Below are 19,048 nucleotides of genomic sequence, written 5' to 3' on the forward strand. Positions count from 1 at the left end.
ATTGATGCCTGTAACTCTGATTTGCATGGAACCCATTTGGCAAAAGTGCCCCTTTAAAAAGCAAAGTAATTTGGCATGGTTTAGAATAAAATACGTATTCTCTCTCATATTCTGCCCTTGTTTCTATAGTTAGCTGCATAGCGATGAGGAATAACTATGTAAAAATATTTCACCTTTTGACAGAAGTCTAAGTTCTAAGGGAGAAGTTATTTACATTTTAAATTGTGTTTGAGCTTATTTAAATATATTAAATAAACAGGGCTTATTTAAATATAACCATAATCCCCCTTTCATCTTAGTTGTTATGAATTACAACATCTAAATCCATTGTACTTAAAGAGTCAGCTAACATTTTAAAGGATCCTGATTTAAGGATGATTTCTTTTTATTTTTTAAGGATGATCTCCTTTTTTCTTCTCCTGCATTTAAAAAAATATATATTTATTTATTTTGAGAGAGACAGACAGACAGTCACGTAGGGCTAGATAGAGAAGGAGAGAGAGAATCCCAAGCAGGCTCCACACTGTCAGCACAGAGTCCAATGGGGGGCTCAATTTCATGAACCATAAGATCATGACTTGAACCGAAATCGAGAGACAGTGTTTTTTTTTTATTTTTACTTGCATCTCATCAGAGCCTTCCGCAAGGAGCTAGGTGGACTCCCTGTACATTTTTTAAGCCACTTTACTGAGGTATAATTCACATACCTAAGAATTAACCCGTTTAAAGAGTACAATAGTTTTGTTTGTTTTGCATAGTCACAGATATATATAGATACAGATATATATACAGATATAAAGATACATATATATATATATATATATATATATATATATATATATATATAACCATCACTACAACTGATTTTAGAACATTTCACCACCTTAAAAATGCCTTTAGTTACCACCCCCTTATCCTGGCATCCCCACCCTCTCTGTTCTAAGTAACATGAATCTGCTTTGTCTCTATAGATTTGCCTGCTTCAGACATTTCATATGAAGGGAATCATACACTATCTGGGCTTTTGTGAGCGGTTCCTTTCACTCAGCATCATGTTTTCAAGGGGCATCCATACTTTTGCATTTAGCAGTACTTCCTACCTTTTTATGGCTGAATACTTTTCCACTGTATGGATATATTTTTGTCCGATTTTCGAAGACCATTTGGACACTGGAGAATGATTCACTTACCAACACACACGCGTCCATCCACGCCCACAGCCAGGCCTGGGGGACAGTCACAGCGGAAGGACCCTTCATTGTTGATGCAGTGCCCATTCATGCAGATTCCTGGGGTCTGGCATTCGTCAACATCTGTCCAGGGGGAAACACAACTCAGGCCATTACTGGGTAAACTTAACCTTATTCCAGAGTATGCCTGTTGTCATCACTCTAGACTAACAACCTTCTGTTTTCCATTTTATAATTTATGGAAGGACACATAGATGTGATAACAAATCTCAGGTCTAAATGCAACTCTTTCAAATGCATTTTCAGAAATACTGACTCAAAGTTGCCTCACTTTATCCATTAGGAAAAAAAAGAGCCTTACACACTCATTTTTCTTTATTTATATGCCAATTCTGTTAACTATTAAATGATATTTAATTCAAGTTAAGTAAAACAAATTCTTAAAATTAAAGTAAATGTTTGTAATTATCTTATTTTTTAAAAAGTTTATTTATTTTGAGGGGGGTGGGGAGAGAAGCAGATACAGGGAGAGTGAGAATCCCAAGCAAGCTCTGTGCTCAGAGTGCAGGGCTCAATCTCACGAACCATGAGATCATGACCTGAGCAGACATCAAAAATCAGATGCTTAACTGACTGGGCCACCCAGGCACTTTTATTTACACACATATAAAATTCAAACTAAAGAGAGATGCCTTTTTAATATTAACTTGATCAAGTCATAATAACAAAATATGGAGCATCTCTTAATTTTCAATCTGCTCAAGTTTATCACATGTAACCCAACAATCAATGGCTTCCCTGAAAGATGAAACAGCCTTCAAAACACAGGGTCGCCAAATGATGAACATTTTAATTTGCAGATGGCACTATCTCTAATAAGAAAATAAATTTAAAAAATTGCAAGACAGCAAAAACTGCTGAGATTTAGGTCATATTTATATGTGCATGTAAGTTTCTGAGGAAATACTAAAAGTTACATGCTGTAATGTAATGTTACACCCCGCAATAATACTAAACTCAAATCCTGTGTTAAATCCAATTCAACCAACCTTGAGCTGACATCTCGGTCTTGATTTGAAACAGCAGAGCTACAATCTTTCTACTGAATAATGTACTCCCCTTTCTTGAATAGTCCAGAAGCTATTTTTTATTCAAAAATACAAGAATCAGTCTTGAATTATCTCCCTCAACACTCCCTGGAATTTTGCTGAAATTATTTGGTATTCAGGTAAGCATGTAATGGAAGGCAGAAAGAATTCAAAAGTTGATTTCATCTAAAAGGAGAAAACTGAAAAAAAAAACTGCAAAATTTATTCCATCTTACTAAATTCATATTGTGAATAGAAACCTAATATAGTCTTATTTATTTCCATGAAGCACTTCTTTGCTTACTAAAGTTATCACTGGAGCTTAGCTTTCAAAATGGCTTGATAAACAAAACTGATAGGAACAGTCAAATTCTTTCTTCACTACGTCGATGTAAGATTTTTAGATAATGATATAGTCACGATCTGTAGATTAGTTTGTGGAAAATACGTAATACAAAATGAGTAACGAATGACTGGTTTTAGTACACAAAAATGAAAACCTCTCAAGATTTCTTTCTTCCTCTTTTTTGTTTAGGCATGGGATACAGAGAAATTATTTCTACATTGTCTCTTCCAGACTTGCTAGAACCGGTCTGTCATTCCCTTAATTTTTCCCATACCATTATTATTTTTGTAAAGATATCACTGTTCCTAGACCACAATGTGTGTTTTTCTAGGAAGCTTTAGACACCTGCCTCGCTGAATTAGCAGCAGACGTGAATAATATGAAATCCGCATGAAGAAACTGGAGTAATTCTTGCATGATTCATTCAAACAAAAAAGATGGTTTCAATCATGGTAACTTCCCTATCTCAGAGCCATACATACCAGTACAATAACGCCCATTTGGAGCCAAGACAAATCCTGGTTTGCAGATGCACTTGAAGCTACCATCTTCATTAATGCACATGCCATTCAAACACATGTTGGTAGTCGTGCATTCATCATGATCTGCAGGAAAAGAGCAGAGTCACTGACGCCACTGGCCTTGGGGGAGCTGGCTCCCACTCCTTCCATTAATAATTGCCAATCACATTCTACTACATAAATAAGCTATGTGCTCACTGATTTTTTTTTTTCCTAATCTGAATGCCTACCAAGTGAGAGCAAATAATGTGGAGAACATGAAGGGTCTTTAGCGTAAGGGACAAGAAGGAAAGAATTAAGTAAATGTTGTGCTTAGTTGTTATTCAAACCACCTGAGAAGGGTTTTTACTTTGATTAGCAAAAATGTTAATATGACTTCAGGGGTACAAGTGAAATGAACTGGACTTTCATCATTGGGTGAACTATCACCAGTTGCTGTGTGAACAGATTATTTGTGTGAGGTACTGATACCTACTGCATTGCCAGACATTGCCAGGACGTCAAATTTAGAGATCGGATTATCACATATGCCAAAAGGTTTTACATTCCCCCAGATTGGAGGTCAGGGGAGACCTTTGCTAACCTCTGAGTATTGTAATGGCAAAATGTGAAATACTGTAGGTACTAATAATTACCTACGGCAGAAGAAAAACTGTTACTTTTAATCAAACATATACCGCACAGAAAATTCCCAGAAGCAGTACATTATTCATTGTTATAACATTTCCAAAAAATCTTTCCTTTGACTTTAAGGGTCTAATTCTAAATGCATTTATATTTTACCTAAGTCATCTGAAGAATTCTCACATGTGTGTTGTGTGAGCTTATATGGAAACAGCATATATGGTTCTAAATAAAAATGTATATCCCTTAAGAATCTTTTGCAAAGAAGCAGGCAGTTTCCATACCAACACAGTTTTTTCCATCTGTAGTTAATTCAAAGCCGGCATTGCAAATGCACTGGAAACTTCCATCTGTGTTCACACATCGACCGTTTTTACAAAGGACCCCATTCTGGATGCATTCATCAATATCTGTGATAATGAAGAATGGCCAAACATTACTCTTTTACAGTAACCACAGATAAAAACAGTAAGGTAATAAATGTGATGTTCAGTATCCAGTCTGTGTCTTACACATTATACCAAAGATCGTGTTGCTTCTTCAGCAAAATTTCCATCTCTCACAAGTTTTTTTTTTTTTTTTTTTTTTTTTTTTTTTTTACAGTCCTGACTTAACTGTAGGTGAAGAGGGAAAGAAAGAGGAAAATGGGTCAGTGTGTGGAGGGAAGCTAGGTGCGGGTGGGCAGTGCAGTGGAATGGCTGGTGTAGCTCTTTTGGACACAATGGTCAAAGACCCCCAAATTCAGAGCAGACTGTTGACTAGGAAGACAGGACCGTCAAACTATCTGGGTTAAGAGCAAAATGATGCAACCTGCCAGGTAAGCTTATCTGAGCAACTACTCGTGGATGAAGAGGAAATGAAAAAGAAGACAAGCAGAGTCATCTGCTAAAAGAATTCTGAGATGAATCAGTTTGGAAGAGGGTACTGAGTGTACCAACAAAACTGTGATTCAAGACAAGGCCTGACTTCGTATCGGACTATGTGTGAGCATCAAAGGAGACAGTAGTTGAGAACAACTATAAATCTTGAGCTCCATTATTCAGACAGCAGTAAGGCTACTGATGTTATTTTGAGAAAGGAAGTTGTGATCTAGGGAAGGGAGAGAAATTGAATTTTGCAAAGCCAGATAGCATGTTGCGAGAGTTATATATGCAAATACTGTTTATGTTTAAAGGAAGCACTTCTGAGGGGAGCATAAAATAAACTTGTAGTAATGTAACAGCACCTACTTCATTCCATGTCTTATTTTAATATAAATTTACTTTTAACCTCAACAGCCTGGGTCACTATATTTCATGGAACATTTTCACATGTGAAAGCAAACTGCCTTACCAATGCATGCTTGCTTAGTAGGAGTCCTCTGGAATCCAGCATGACATTTACAATAATAGGATCCAGGTGTGTTAACACAATCTCCATTAGTGCAGGGATTTGATGTGCATTCATCAACATCTGTGAGCGGCAAAAGAAACCATTACAGACTTCACTCCATTTCTACAAATGTTTGTTTAAAGTACATTGAGGCCCCCCAAATTTGAGAGAAGGCCAGTCAGTGGTAATAGTCTAAATAGCCGAGTATTTATAAATGAATGAAAATTCCTTTCTTCAAATACAGAGAGGCCAGTCTAGAGATTTACAAAAATATTGCCTATTGGAAACTACAAGGGAATTTGCTTTAATCAAGAAATAATGATTTTTCAATTTGAAAAATGCACAATGATTAAAAGCTCGGAGAAGCTTTTTTTTTTAAAGCTGACTGCAAAGTAATAGCCATGAGTTCCAAAAGGCTATCACACTTATCTATAGTAATCCAGGCAAGTTAATAGCCTCTACACAACCTCATAGAGTATTAGAAACCCAATGAAAGATGTTGTAAGATATGTATGTATATCTTCATACTGTCAATTTTACTAGTTTTAAAAAAAGAGAATGACAGATTGTGGAATTTCTGTGTTATTATTTGTCGTCCTCAATTAGATATGTAACTACGTAGGCACCAAGGCTTGGTTATTTCAAGTAACATAGGGTGGGACAGAAAATGGAAATTAATTAAAACAAAGTCTATCATATTCAGCAACCTCAGATTTCTTTAGGACCTTAAATGGGCACAGGAATTTTTTGCATAAACTAAGTTCAATGCAAATATGAGTTCTGATCCTAAATGTGACAAACATTACTGCTTTTCATTTAGTTCTCCTAAGGCTTGATTAAATGGAAACCCCATCACGGAATTCAGAGGCTGCAAGACAAAATGGCAGACGGAACAGTCTGGACTACCCAAAGCCCAGAAAAATCACATGTGCCAGAGTCAGAAAAAGTTAAATTAATTTTCTTTCAGCAACACCCACAAAATATAATTTTGGATGCTAGCAAATTAAAAACCTCGCTGGCTGGTATGGGCATAATGACCTGCCATTTCATGTACATGTAGAGGCCATTAACATATACAATTTCAGCTATATTGGAGAGCACAACAATCCAATGAATTCACAGGTTTACTATTTTCATAAACAGATTACTCCTTTCACAGATGGTCTTTAAAAAGAAACTGTAATCTATCAAACTCACCAATCTCATTTATATAAACACTCAGAGTAAATGCAATTAAGCCCTCTCTGGTACAGGAGGAGAACAAAAAAAAAAACAAAACAAAACAAAAAAAAATCTCATAGCAAATTAAATAAAAACAACAGAGAGTAACAGGATTAAATGCTTTTTCAATTCATCCAAGGATGCCTTCAGCCCATTAAGATTCACTTACATTTCAACTTTGGGTTGATAACATCAATTCTACTGGGCCAAAGGAATGAGGCAAAATGAGAAAAGACAGAGTTTAGAGCATTAGCAAGCATATAAAGTATACTTAATGGACTTTCCAGTATGAACTATCACCCTGAGTTTGCAGTGTGGAAGATAGCTTAAATTCTCTAGCATACGTAATACTCAAATGCAACATTTTTTTTTTTTTAATTCTTTTTTTAACGTTTATTTATTTTTGAGACAGAGAGAGACAGAGCATGAGCGGGGGAGGGTCAGAGAGAGAGGGAGACACAGAATCGGAAGCAGGCTCCAGGCTCTGAGCTGTCAGCACAGAGCCCGATGCGGGGCTCGAACTCACGGACCGTGAGATCATGACCTGAGCTGAAGTCGGACGCTTAACCGACCAAGCCACCCAGGCGCCCCTCAAATGCAACATTTAAAAATGTGTTGTAGATGCTGCTTTTCAGAAGAGTCACTGTAAAGCTCTGTTCTAGTGAGGAAAATAAGACCATGCACCCAAGCCCCGGGAAGCCAGGCCACTTCTCAAGACCTTTTGCTTTCCTGAAAACCTGCTCCCAAGCCCCTGCCCCCGCCAATGGCTATGACAGCTCTGGGAAGTTATTTTGCCATTACAGCCCTGAGCCTCTGAGAGACCACACCAAGGGATCAGTACACAGAAAGATACAATAGTTCACTTACTTATTTCTTCTTTAGAAGTGAAAACATCTACCAAAAACTATTAGTGTGTTTAAAATCCATGCCTTTAGGGGCACCTGGGTGGCTCAGTCGGTTAAGCGTCCGACTTCGGCTCAGGTCATGATCTCGCGGCCCGTGAGTTCGAGCCCCGCGTCGGGCTCTGCGCTGACAGCTCAGAGCCTGGAGCCTGTTTCAGATTCTGTGTCTCCCTTGGTCTCTGACCCTCCCCTGTTCATGCTCTCTCTCTCTCTGTCTCAAAAATAAATAAATGTCAAAAAAAAAAATTAAAAAATAAATAAATAAAATCCATGCCTTTAAAACCCCACTTGTTTTCTGGGATTGCTGTAAGATTTTAAGTTTTAGTCTAATCGGAAATGACCACTGCCATGTTGTTAAACGTACATTTCATGGCTCTTGATTCTGAGGTCTCACGGCCTAGTCCTTCCAAATGATCACCTCTGTTTCTCCTGGTGTAGGGGAATAGGGGCACTGTGCACTTTGGTTTCTTCCCGTGTTTTCATTGGGGACTGAGTACTTTTCAGCAAAATTCACAGGATTTTAAACTCCTGAAATTAATGAAGTCACTGAGACAGCTGCTGATTATCAAAATGGTTACATTCTCGGATACTATCAGGGTGAGAAATATTTAGCCTTGAAAAGTATTTTATATTCCAAATTAGTAATCACTTAATTGGCAAGGGCTCTAAGATTACCTGTGGCCCAACAGAAACAGAAAGTATTTCTTGTTATTCCAAAATAAAATGATTTGAATGGAATTAACACCTACTGCTAACAGCAGTTTTTCTTATATGCACATAAACAAGTGCCAGAATTACATTTGACAGAAGAACTCTCAGGAAAAGGAGAGAAAAATGTGGTGAGTAAATAAAACTTTACAGGTCTCAGGAGTAATTCTTAGAACAGCAAAATGGACCCAATTCTATTTTCCTTTTCTGTGATCCTTTAAAAGAGTTACCACCTTTCATGTTAGGACACTTCATCAGTATCTACCACAAATTCCCAAATAACAATGGCTGTTTGTTATTCCTCAAAACACAGCATAATTAAAGTAGCTACCAATCCTATCTTGGGCTCCTATAATTTAAAACACTATTTAACTCATATCCTCTAAACTTTTTCTGATATCCTGACCTATTTAAAAACTCAAACTGATGAGAAGCTGACCCTACAAAATATACTGAAATAAAAATATTAAAAATTTACTTTCTGAAAATATTCCCTGATACTTATCTTTGTCTCTATGAATTACTATGGTTAGAAAGATAATCTTGCTTAGGTTTTAACTTTGCAGGACCAGAGGATGAGACCGATCTAGAATGGAACTGTTTGTAACAACGTTTGGGTAAAATACAAAACTGAGAGGTATATTAACACCTTACCTGTACAGACGTGCAATCCCAATGCTACCATAGACAGAGTTTTTAAAAAGGGTGGTAGCAGCCCTTCTCATGTGGGTTCCAGAAAAGGAAGGACCTATTTAGGACATCCATTGTATGTGATTAGCTCCTATCCTTTGCATCTGGAGTTACGCTACCTGTGCATCACCCTTGGGGGGATTCATGAAAATAGTTACTGAAATCACTTTCTGTAGGACTTAATTCTCTACACGAACCCTGGTTAAGGAGATGCTGGATTGCACACATGACTACAGAAAAAAACTTTTGATTCTTAAAGATAATTCTTTATGCCAATGTTTCACAGAATCCCCCAGAGTACAGGTGTTTTCCTAGGTAGAATGAAGTACACCTGGGTGCTAATATGAACTAAATGGTGGTCTGTGGCTAACTGAAACAAAATATTTAACTTTTGGCCTATTTTTATTTGTTGGTTAGTGAATCATGCAGTGACATATGAATCACAAACATTAGTAGCAAAAAAAAAAAAAAAAAGTCAATCATGAGACTCCTGGGTGGTTCATTTGGTTCGCCACCTGACTTCAGTTCAGATCACGATCTCATGGTTCTTGAGTTCAAGCCCCGTGTCAGGCACTGTGCTGACAGCTCAGAGCCTGGAACCTGCTTTGGATTCTGTGTCTCCCTCTCTCATTGCCCCTTCTCCACTCATATTCTGTCTCTCTCTGTCTCAAAAATAAATATACATTTAACAAAAGTCAATCATGTTTCAGTTGATTTTGTATGTATGTATAAGATTTTATATATTGCATGCTTATAATCATGTTTTCTAAGAGGAAAGTCACTTACAAGTCATATAATAATAAATATATCAGTATTTCACAGTGATCCAAAAATAATCACCTGGTCTATCACTTAAACCAGTGTCTGGGAGTATCAGCTAAGCCAGGGCTCCTGTAAAACCCTAGGGTAAGACATTTATATAGATTATGTGAATAGCCCCTCTAGACTTGTGCAGTGCAAAACTTGTGCAACTGTACATGAGGATCCTGAGGTAAGCCTCACTGAATCATTCTGATCTTAGAGCTCTGTATTAGTTTACAATAATTGGTTTTTCCAAAACATCACATTTGGCTCACATCTTCCCTCATAATCATAGTGCACTTAAAACTTTTCAGTTTGCCCTGGCAAAATTATGATACTATCTGCTCCTGGTCTTGTCATCTGTATGCTATAACAGAAGATGTGAACCCAAATAGGGTATTTAGGGTTATACTAATCATGAAACATATACACAACCGTTCCCTAAACTACTCCTAAACTAAAACTATTCTCAAGAGATCATCAAAACCCTCTTCATCATAAAATCCAAAAGATTTTTCGGTCCTCATGATATTTCTGCCATACTTCTCACTTGCCGATACTTTTCTCTTCAAAGGGTACCCCTGTGGAGCTTCAGTGACGTAATACTTTTGGATTATCTGGCTATCTCACCAATGCTATTACTGAGTTTTGTTTATGGGACCATGCTGCTATTGCACAGGGTTCCAGCCACAGTACTACTGTTATCTTTCTACTCCTGCTGGGGTTCGTTCAGCCTGGGTGACAATACTCACCGTCACGGTTCTCAGAGTCACCTGAATTTCACTGATGCCTCGATCTGTAACTCTAGCTCTGAATACTCCCATTAGCTTTAGACCTTTATAACTCAATGTCCCAGATACCTAATACTCAATATGTCCAAAAGTGACTCATGAACTGTAACCTCCCAATCTGCACCTTCTTCTGCATGGTGACGACACTACCATATATCCAGTGTTGTTCAGCTATGAAGGGAAGAGAGAGAGAGGCAGAGACAGAAATCTCAATATTTAGCATGTGAAAAAGTGGCAGATTCTTGAAAGAGCCTATGGAAGACCATGCACACAGCAGAGACACGCTGGAAATTAGCTTTGCTTCAAAAGACTCTTGTTTTAATGATATCCAGTCCAATTTGTTCCTAAAGCTATGAAAAAACACAGAAGGGTTAAAGAATCGTGAGCTTACCTATGCAGTCCCCATTTGAATCCTGCTTGTACCCCATGTTGCATTCACATCGGTAGCTAGACACAGTAGGTATGCAGCGTCCATTTAAACACAGATTTGCATGGTGCTTACAGATATCTATTGTCTGGTTCAGAATAGCTACACAGAATGAAAGCACAAGTGGTGTTTCATCATTACAACATGCACTGCTTTTATTACAGCTGATTTTTAAAAGGCTATTTCATAGTCCACTCAGGTGCACATATCAAAGGCTCACATTATTCTACATTAAAACTTGAATGTTGAAAATCTAAAAGATATTCCTGAGACACATGGTAGTAACTTGCATTTGTTAAGTTATACATCTGGAAACCCTGCCCATAATGATGTCTTTTCAAAATTTCAGGAATGTTCTACTGTACATTTGAATGCTTTCCATTTCCCCCCCTTTTTTTTGTAACTGTGCTGAATATTCAGATATAGTAAATAGGCCACATGCCAAAAAGAATAAACAGAACACTGTAGGACATCATTAAATATTATTAGCAAGAGCAGTTCTTATAAAAAGAATGGACTTAAATGTCAAGTACGCCAATGCCAGTTCTGGCTGGAAGCCCAAGTTATTCAACAAAAAAGGGTGAGGAAAAGAAAGATATTTCATTAAAATATTTGGATAGGCACAGAGCAAGAGAAAGACTTATTCAGTTTATCTCAGTTGAAAAATGGTCCTGGAAAATAATTCAAGGGGTGTATGAACAGGGCAGCTCCAAACGGCCAAATGAAATATACTGGAACCAAAAACATGCTCTTTAATGGCGTCATCTGGACTGGAGTGTTACCATGCTCTTGTCTTTATTTTCAAAGCGAACTCGGGTCACTCTTCCTGTCTCCAATTTAGAAAGCTTATGGAAGAGAAAAACAGCATTTTCCTAAGAATTTTTTACTACTACATTATTTTAGATCTTGAAATAAGTTTTACACACATGCACACACACACACATACACACACACACACACACACACCCCTTCTGAAAAAGATGTTAGGTATTAAAGTATCATTTAAGGCAGAAAACTGAAGTGTCTACACAAAGAGTGAACACTCACTTAGTCCAGTGATGATGGGCCCCTGTCCTCCGGCTCCTACGCCAGCTCCCCCAACTCCAGGAGAAAAGCCATTGCCTCCAGGGATGGGGATGAAGCCTGTCCCTCCTGGGCCATAGCCATTGCCATTGCCACTTGGGGCAAAGCCATTCCCCCCAGTGCCTCCAGGTCTGGAACCAGCACTCCCTGGAATCCCTCCTATTGGAAGTCCATCCATGCAAAGTCTACGATATTCCTCTAGAAAAAAAAAAAAACATGAGTTAAACATGGATGGATGACCTTCTGCACGATAAAAACCATCTCTCTACTGTAAGATTATTTTAGATTATCTCTATTATTTGGTCTGAACAAGTAAGATATTGTCTTGATAAATGTTTTCAATGCTAGCAGTAGCAGGAAATGGTAGAGAAGTTTCAGAAAAAAAATTAAAACCTATTTGCCATATTTTAACTGGGTTGTATAACCAAAGAATTGTCTATATGTGCATTTTGATTTTATCTCCCCAAGTGCAACTTGTGAAATTCCAGATATAACTATGAATGCAAGAAATTTTGTTAAATGGATGAAAACGAAAGCTTTAAGTAATTCATTATTTATATTTGGTTTTAATGAAAACTTCATCAGCATTGCACCTACACATTGTTCCTATCTCCTTTCTATTCTTTACGTGATTAAGGTGGCTTCAGAAAATACTTTTTTTTCTAATATGGATTTTAACAGAAGACAGTGTTTAGTCAGCTTTTCAATCTTCGCCTTATTTTCCCAAGTATTAACACTGAGAGAAAAGAAGCAAGCCTTTAAGTCATCTCCTTATTTCCTTATCTGTTCTCAGAATTAGGGCACTGTGTCAGTAGAAATGAAGATTATTTCAGTGAAGCAATTGTCTCAGGGTTAATACTACTAGTGAGACCATTAGTTTCCAAAATTATATACTATGCATTATTGGTGCTTTTTTTTTTTTTTAACACTTTTTACTACTCAATTTTGATGTTGGATAGCTTAGAGATTTTGAAGGAATATGCCTTAGTATTTTTCTCTATAACAGTACATATAGACACCTATCTTTAGAAGAATAGTTCACAAAGTTTAGTTGTTTTCATAATACTATAGTTTAACATAAAGGCTACATAGTAAGACATATTGAATGCCTGTATGTAACTGATAAACATTAATTATAATTTACCATTCATATCACATTAACAAGAGGAGTTACTTCCCATTTAACCTAAAGTAATTTCCACATACAACCTCAATTATATGGTTAGTTAATACAGCAAAATGAATGACAGGTGTCCTTCTACCCTTGTATTCTTAATATTCAGGTCATTAGAAATGAGAAAATATCTCCAAGGATTGGGTTACTAGAAAATAGGGGCACTTATGAAATAAAATATAAATGGAGGTTACTCAAAGACAGTCATAGCTCTGAAATGAAAGATAAGCAGATTTCTAAAATGAACTGAAATATTGATGTTCAGAATAATTTTTAAAACTACTCACACAAAGACCAGTCATAATCGGCTTTCAGGAATTTTTCTGATATTAATAAAGTGGATATAATAAAAACTGATCCCAAATAAACAATGCTGCCCTATCCCTCCCCAAAACACCCTAGTCATACTGAAGACAGAGAGAGGAATACACATATGACTGGACTTTCAGAAGAGCAAAGTACATTACTGTTGCTGATTTTCCTAACACTGCTCGTCCTGAGGAGACAAGCAAAGCAGGCAGCTGCTCACCGGAGCCTCTGACGGGACAGGCCTCAGGAATGGTTCCGACACCCCAGCAGCGGCCAGGCTCACAGCAGCATTGCATTTTTGTCATTCTGCCCGGGAGCTCTTGTGCACAGCGACCATTCACCAGGCCCGAGAAACACGTGCCTGTTCTCTGATCTGAACATGTGGAAACAAAAGAGAAGGCGTGGAAGAATTATTTCAGGTTCTTACATCCATTACTTTACATATTAGAAGAGGCTAAGTGAAGGAAATCTTACTTAACCCCTATTATACCTATTTGTTCTTTTGCTTTCTATGACATTTGTGCATTTCCTTACTCATTTACTAAGCAAATACTCACTGACCTATTCCATGCCATATCCCAGGCATACAGTAATGAAAGACACAAAGCAGATGTGAGCCCATATTATAGAGCCAGAGCTTGAAAGAAAGAGCCCAATTCCAGCCTAGATTATCCAATCTCCAGCTGACTTGCAGACGCACAGTGCTGTTCGCCACTGAGCGTTTACGGCTGTTTGTTACACAGCAATACCTGACTGATCCAGCTCCTGTTCTAGAAAGGTTGATCACAAACAGCTCCTCTGAGCCAGTGACATCTGAGCAGAGACCTGCATGATATGAGACCAGGTGCCATGTGATTATATGAGGGAAGAGAAGTTGGAAGAAGAAGAAGGGGATGTGCTCAATGTGTGTAAAAACAAGGGGCCAATGCAGCCAGAGAAGGGAACACAAAAGGAGAGTGGAAGACTCTAAGCTCAGAGAAATACCAAACACAATACCACGTGAACCATTAGAGAAGGACTTTTCAATTTTATATGGAGTACTGTAAGAGTCACTGGATGCTTTCAGTTAGAGGAAAGACAATGGTTTACATTTTTAAAAAGAACTCTTTGGCTGTTGACAGTGGTGAGTGCAGGAATACCAGTGATGGGAATTGGTGACGGATAATGGGGACCCAGATGATGGTGGTAGCAGTGACAATGATAAAAGCAGTCAGATGGCAGATATATTTTGAAGGTACAGCCAGGGGGAATTGCTTGGGAGTAGGGTATGAGATTAAGAGAGTCTTGGAAATTTCCTAAGTTTTTGACTTAAGACAGCTGAGACAGGAAGACAACGGGAAAAACAGGATTCGGGGGCATAGTACAAGGCTTCTCTAAAACATGTTACATCTGGGATGTTGAATACAGGAGCCTGGAACCCTGAGGGACAGTCAGGCTCAAGGTACATACCTATGAACGAGGTGTGTACACACGTGTTGTAAGCCATGAGGCGGGACAAGACATTTTTGAGAATTAGGGCAATAAATGATGTCAAATGGTGGTGACAAGTCAAGTCAGGTGAGGACCAGGCTGTAACCATGGGGCCTGGCAGGACTGTGATGGTGAGGAGTTTTGCATTATCCTGCAGTGTTGGGAGTAGAGCACTGACATGATCAAGTTTGATTACAATAAAAGGTCCCTCTGGCAGCAGAGTAGCAAATGGATCAAAATAGAAGATGAAGTCTGGAAGACGTCATCAGAAGAGAACATAAAATGCAAAATTGCACAGGGATAAAATATTAATATCATCTATAAACCCAGTGAGCTTAAACTAAAACTGTTTTTATGGTACCCAACGGAGACAAAATTGTGGGTCTGGTTTATTATATATGATTCAACTTTTATCAAGAAGCTTCAAAGAAGTTTTGTCTATGATGGCAAGAATAAATGCGTACCACGGCAATCAGGAGCTGCATTCCACTGATGCAGATGAATGTAGCAATTGCCAAAAAGTTCAATTAATAGGTAAAGCTTAAATTGTTTTGTACGAGATAGAGACTTTGAAACAAATATACTATTTTCTCAAATGGTCTGTAGTATACCTCAGGATGCTTCTAAGCTACTGTCAAAAAATAAATAAGCTACTGTTAAAATGGCTTTAAGGTACTGCCTTTAAGAATCGGAACACCTCCTTTCATTCCCCAAAAGGAAGTCACTAAGCCCAAAAGCAAAGTACTCCACTTGAAGCATGCATGCAAACTGCATGGCAGACATTTCATGAACTCTCCAAGCTGGGCTTGGACAGACTGCCACTGGGAATAAGTTCACAGGTAGGTGTCTATTCCCAAAAATGATCCAGGAAATTAACTTTTGGAATATTTATTCCAGGAACCCCAGATATCATATTCCTAGATTTACTTGATTGCTACATTCCTCAAGAATAGGATAAGGCAGATTAGAAAGTCCTAAACTCATAGCAATAATCTCAGTTACGAAACACACTCGGTACTACAAAGTAGGCTGAATGTATGTCTGTCTTCAAGGATTCTGCAAGGAGGAGCTTGCACCATGAAGTTTGAGAAAAAATGAAAGACAAAACTCAGAAAACAAAACAAAACAACAAAAAAGCAAAACCATGGCCTTGAATCAGAAGACTTAGTTCTTCCATCAAAATCTTACTGCTTGATTTTGCAACTATATTTAAGTCTTCTCCTTCTCGGAACAGGGTTTGTGGCAGATTTAAATAAAACAGTATTTGTTGTGTTCCCAGCAGAATGGTGGATTAGCTACCCTGAATGTCCCTCCAAATTTAAAGATCCTGCCTAAAATATGAAAAAGTATTTTAAAAATACATTACATTACCCAGCTGGCATGAAAGAAAGGGAAAAACAGAGTCTCACAATGAAGTGAAAACAGGATCTTGAGAGGTAAGTGCACAGCTAAGTTTCAGCTTTACAGCTTCTGCAAAACTCTGGAGACTTTCAATTTCAGCCCTGATAGTTTCACAGGGTCCAGGAAATAAAAGATAAAAAGCCCAGATTCTCCCTTCCAACACAAAAAGTAATAGAAAACTCCCTCATAAACGAAGGGCCCCAAAGACCCATATCCTTAGGACAAGGTGATAATGTACAGGAGGGAAGCTAAGAGACTTATCTGTCTCTACCTCAGTGTTGAGTGGAGGTTAAAAAACAAAACAAAACAAAATTAAACTAAAAACAAAAAACCTCTCCTAAGAATCTTAACTCCAAGCTCTTCCTTACAGAGACACTTTGGTGTCTCAATTCATACTAGGCTGCAGTCTGAAAAACTTCAAAGTAAGAATATACTACATAGAGGTCCTCAGGCAGGGATACCGTGCAACTGACAAAGGTAAAATACAGCAAATTAGGACTTAATATTAAGCAGGTCTCAAAGAATTCTCATAGGCAAAGTCCCAAGAGACAGGAGTGGCTAACAAAAAAATAAATAGCTAAATAAATGAGTAAATAACACAAAAAAGAAACAAGGCTACATAAACAAAAGCAGCTGAATAAACATCAGATATCAGCTATGAGAATGGTCAGGACAGGTGGACAATTTGTAACTGCTTTTAACGATAATTCATTAAATATTAATTATAAATAAATTATATTTCATATGCTTAAGGCAATTAAAGTCTGAAACTGTGAACAGATAAAAAGGGTCCATAAACCATGATAGAACAGTCTTAAAAACTTTCAGTGAAACCTCTATAAATGAAAACTATCACAACTGAAATAAAATGCCTAGTGGATGTATTGAACAGTATACTGCACGTAGCTGAAAAGAGAATTAGTGAGCTCGAAGACGTATCTGAATAATTTATCTTCAGTGTACTTCAGAGAGACAAAGCCGTGGAGAATGTATGAAAAAACAGTTAAAAAATATGAAGGTGAGTATCAGAAGGTAAAGTGCATCTAGTAAGAGACTAGAAACTATTGGGGAAAAGGCAATATTTAACAGATACTATCTTAGAATCGTTCTAACAAAGTTCCAAGACAGTCTCAGATCTATGATGTCCAATAAGTGGGAAAAATAAAAAGAAATACACAGCTTGCCACATCACTATGAAACTGCAGATCCACAAAGAAAAAATAAGGAGGTTAAAAATGGCTAAAAAGAGAGACTGATTACTTTCCAAGGAATATTTGAACCAATCAATGGCTTCTTAATAGCACCAGTGGATGCTAAAATACAATGGAATATTGCATCTTCTGTATACTATGATAAAACAGCTGTCAACCTAAAACTCTGTATCCCAAGAAACCATCTTTCCAGAGAGAAAATTAATGTGATTTTCAGGAACTCATAAAAAGAAAGAATTTTCTGAGGCGCCTGGGTGGCTCAGTCAGTTAAGCTTCTAACTTCCGCTCAGGCCATGACCTCACAGTCTGTGAATTCGAGCCCCACATCAGGCTCTGTGCTGACAGCTCAGAGCCTGGAGCCTGCTTCAGATTCTGTGTCTCCCTCTCTCTCTGACCCTCCCCCACTCACACTCTGTCTCTGTCTCTCTCTCTCGAGGATAAATAAACATTAAAAAAAAAAAAAGAAAGAATCTTCTACCAAAATATTCTTGCTAAAGGAAATTCTAGAAGAGGTGCTTCAAGCAAAAGGAAGATGATTCCAAATAGAAGGTTTGAAATATATGAAGGAATAATGAGAAAAAATAATTAGATATGCAGGTATATATAAAAAAAACTCTGTAATATTACACAGAAATAATAATTTGTTTCAAACAGAGTGGCAACTGACTAGAATTTTTAAAAGTTGAGAGGGGGAGATCTAAGTGCAGTAACCATCCTAATATTCTTTCATTGTTTTGTATGAGTAAAATACAGATGAATTTTAGACTTTATGTTACATATGCACCTTAAAATGCTAGGATAACTGCTAAAACAACAGAAATGGAAGTATATAATTTCTAACCAATAAATTTAAAAGAATGGGGTGTGAGGGAGGAGAGAAACCAATAAATAAAAAAGAGACCCGGAAAGAGAAAAAAAGTAACAGAAAAGAAAGATAAATAAGAAGCACAAAGAAGGTAAGAGAAGTACAAACAGATTGGTTATTATAATAAATACAAATGGATTTAAATCTCAATTTAAAGGCAAAGATTTTCAGATTGTGAAAAAATATTTTTTTTTAATATTTAGGCTGTTTAGAGAAGATATATTTACAACCTAAGGAAAACGAAAGATTGACAGGAAAAATATACACCAGGAACATATTTAAACCCTCTAAACCCCACTCACAAAATGTGATGCACAATGAAATAAAATACACAAAAATAAAGTATTAAGGAATAGATCAAGAAGAAAACAATTTTAGGAAGCCAATACATATTGAAAAAAAGGTTCAATTCACCAGGAAAACATAATATTTTAGATATTTTTCACTTTGTAACATAACATCAAAATATATACACAAAAACTTAAAGAACCACATGGAGAAACTGAGAACTCTACTATCACAGTGGAATATTTACACACCTCTTTCAGTAATGGGCAGATATAGCAGACAAAATTCAGTAGATTAAGAAAAAATGTGAATGGTACAAGTCACAAGTTTAATCTAGTGGACAGATTTATTCAACAACTGGAGAAAACACATCTTTTTCAAGCCCATGTGGAAAATTTGCAAACCATGGAAACCCCATACACTATAAACAACTCATGGGTCAAATACAATATCACACTGGAAGTAAGGTAATATGTATAAAAATGAGTAGGTGCTCATCAGGAATCTATACCAGTTCCAGACTTTCGCAATCTGCAATGATATTGTGAGAGGTCCACAAATCTGTAT

At 37.2% G+C, this 19,048-nt stretch overlaps 1 protein-coding gene across 1 annotated transcript in view; it reads right to left on the reverse strand.

The window, feature by feature from the left end:
- Positions 1 to 19,048, reverse strand: part of FBN2 (fibrillin 2) — a 255,813-nt gene that overhangs the window by 106,116 nt on the left and 130,649 nt on the right. Inside the window, exons 9-15 of the mRNA XM_007087821.2 lie at positions 13,467 to 13,619; positions 11,728 to 11,961; positions 10,645 to 10,782; positions 5,102 to 5,221; positions 4,054 to 4,179; positions 3,107 to 3,229; positions 1,191 to 1,313 (exon numbers count right to left, since the gene is read on the reverse strand). Coding sequence (XP_007087883.2) covers positions 1,191 to 1,313; positions 3,107 to 3,229; positions 4,054 to 4,179; positions 5,102 to 5,221; positions 10,645 to 10,782; positions 11,728 to 11,961; positions 13,467 to 13,619 — 1,017 coding nt within the window. The remainder of the gene's footprint in view (positions 1 to 1,190; positions 1,314 to 3,106; positions 3,230 to 4,053; positions 4,180 to 5,101; positions 5,222 to 10,644; positions 10,783 to 11,727; positions 11,962 to 13,466; positions 13,620 to 19,048) is intronic.

Source organism: Panthera tigris, chromosome A1 (assembly GCF_018350195.1).
Source record: "Panthera tigris isolate Pti1 chromosome A1, P.tigris_Pti1_mat1.1, whole genome shotgun sequence".
NCBI lineage: Eukaryota > Metazoa > Chordata > Mammalia > Carnivora > Felidae > Panthera > Panthera tigris.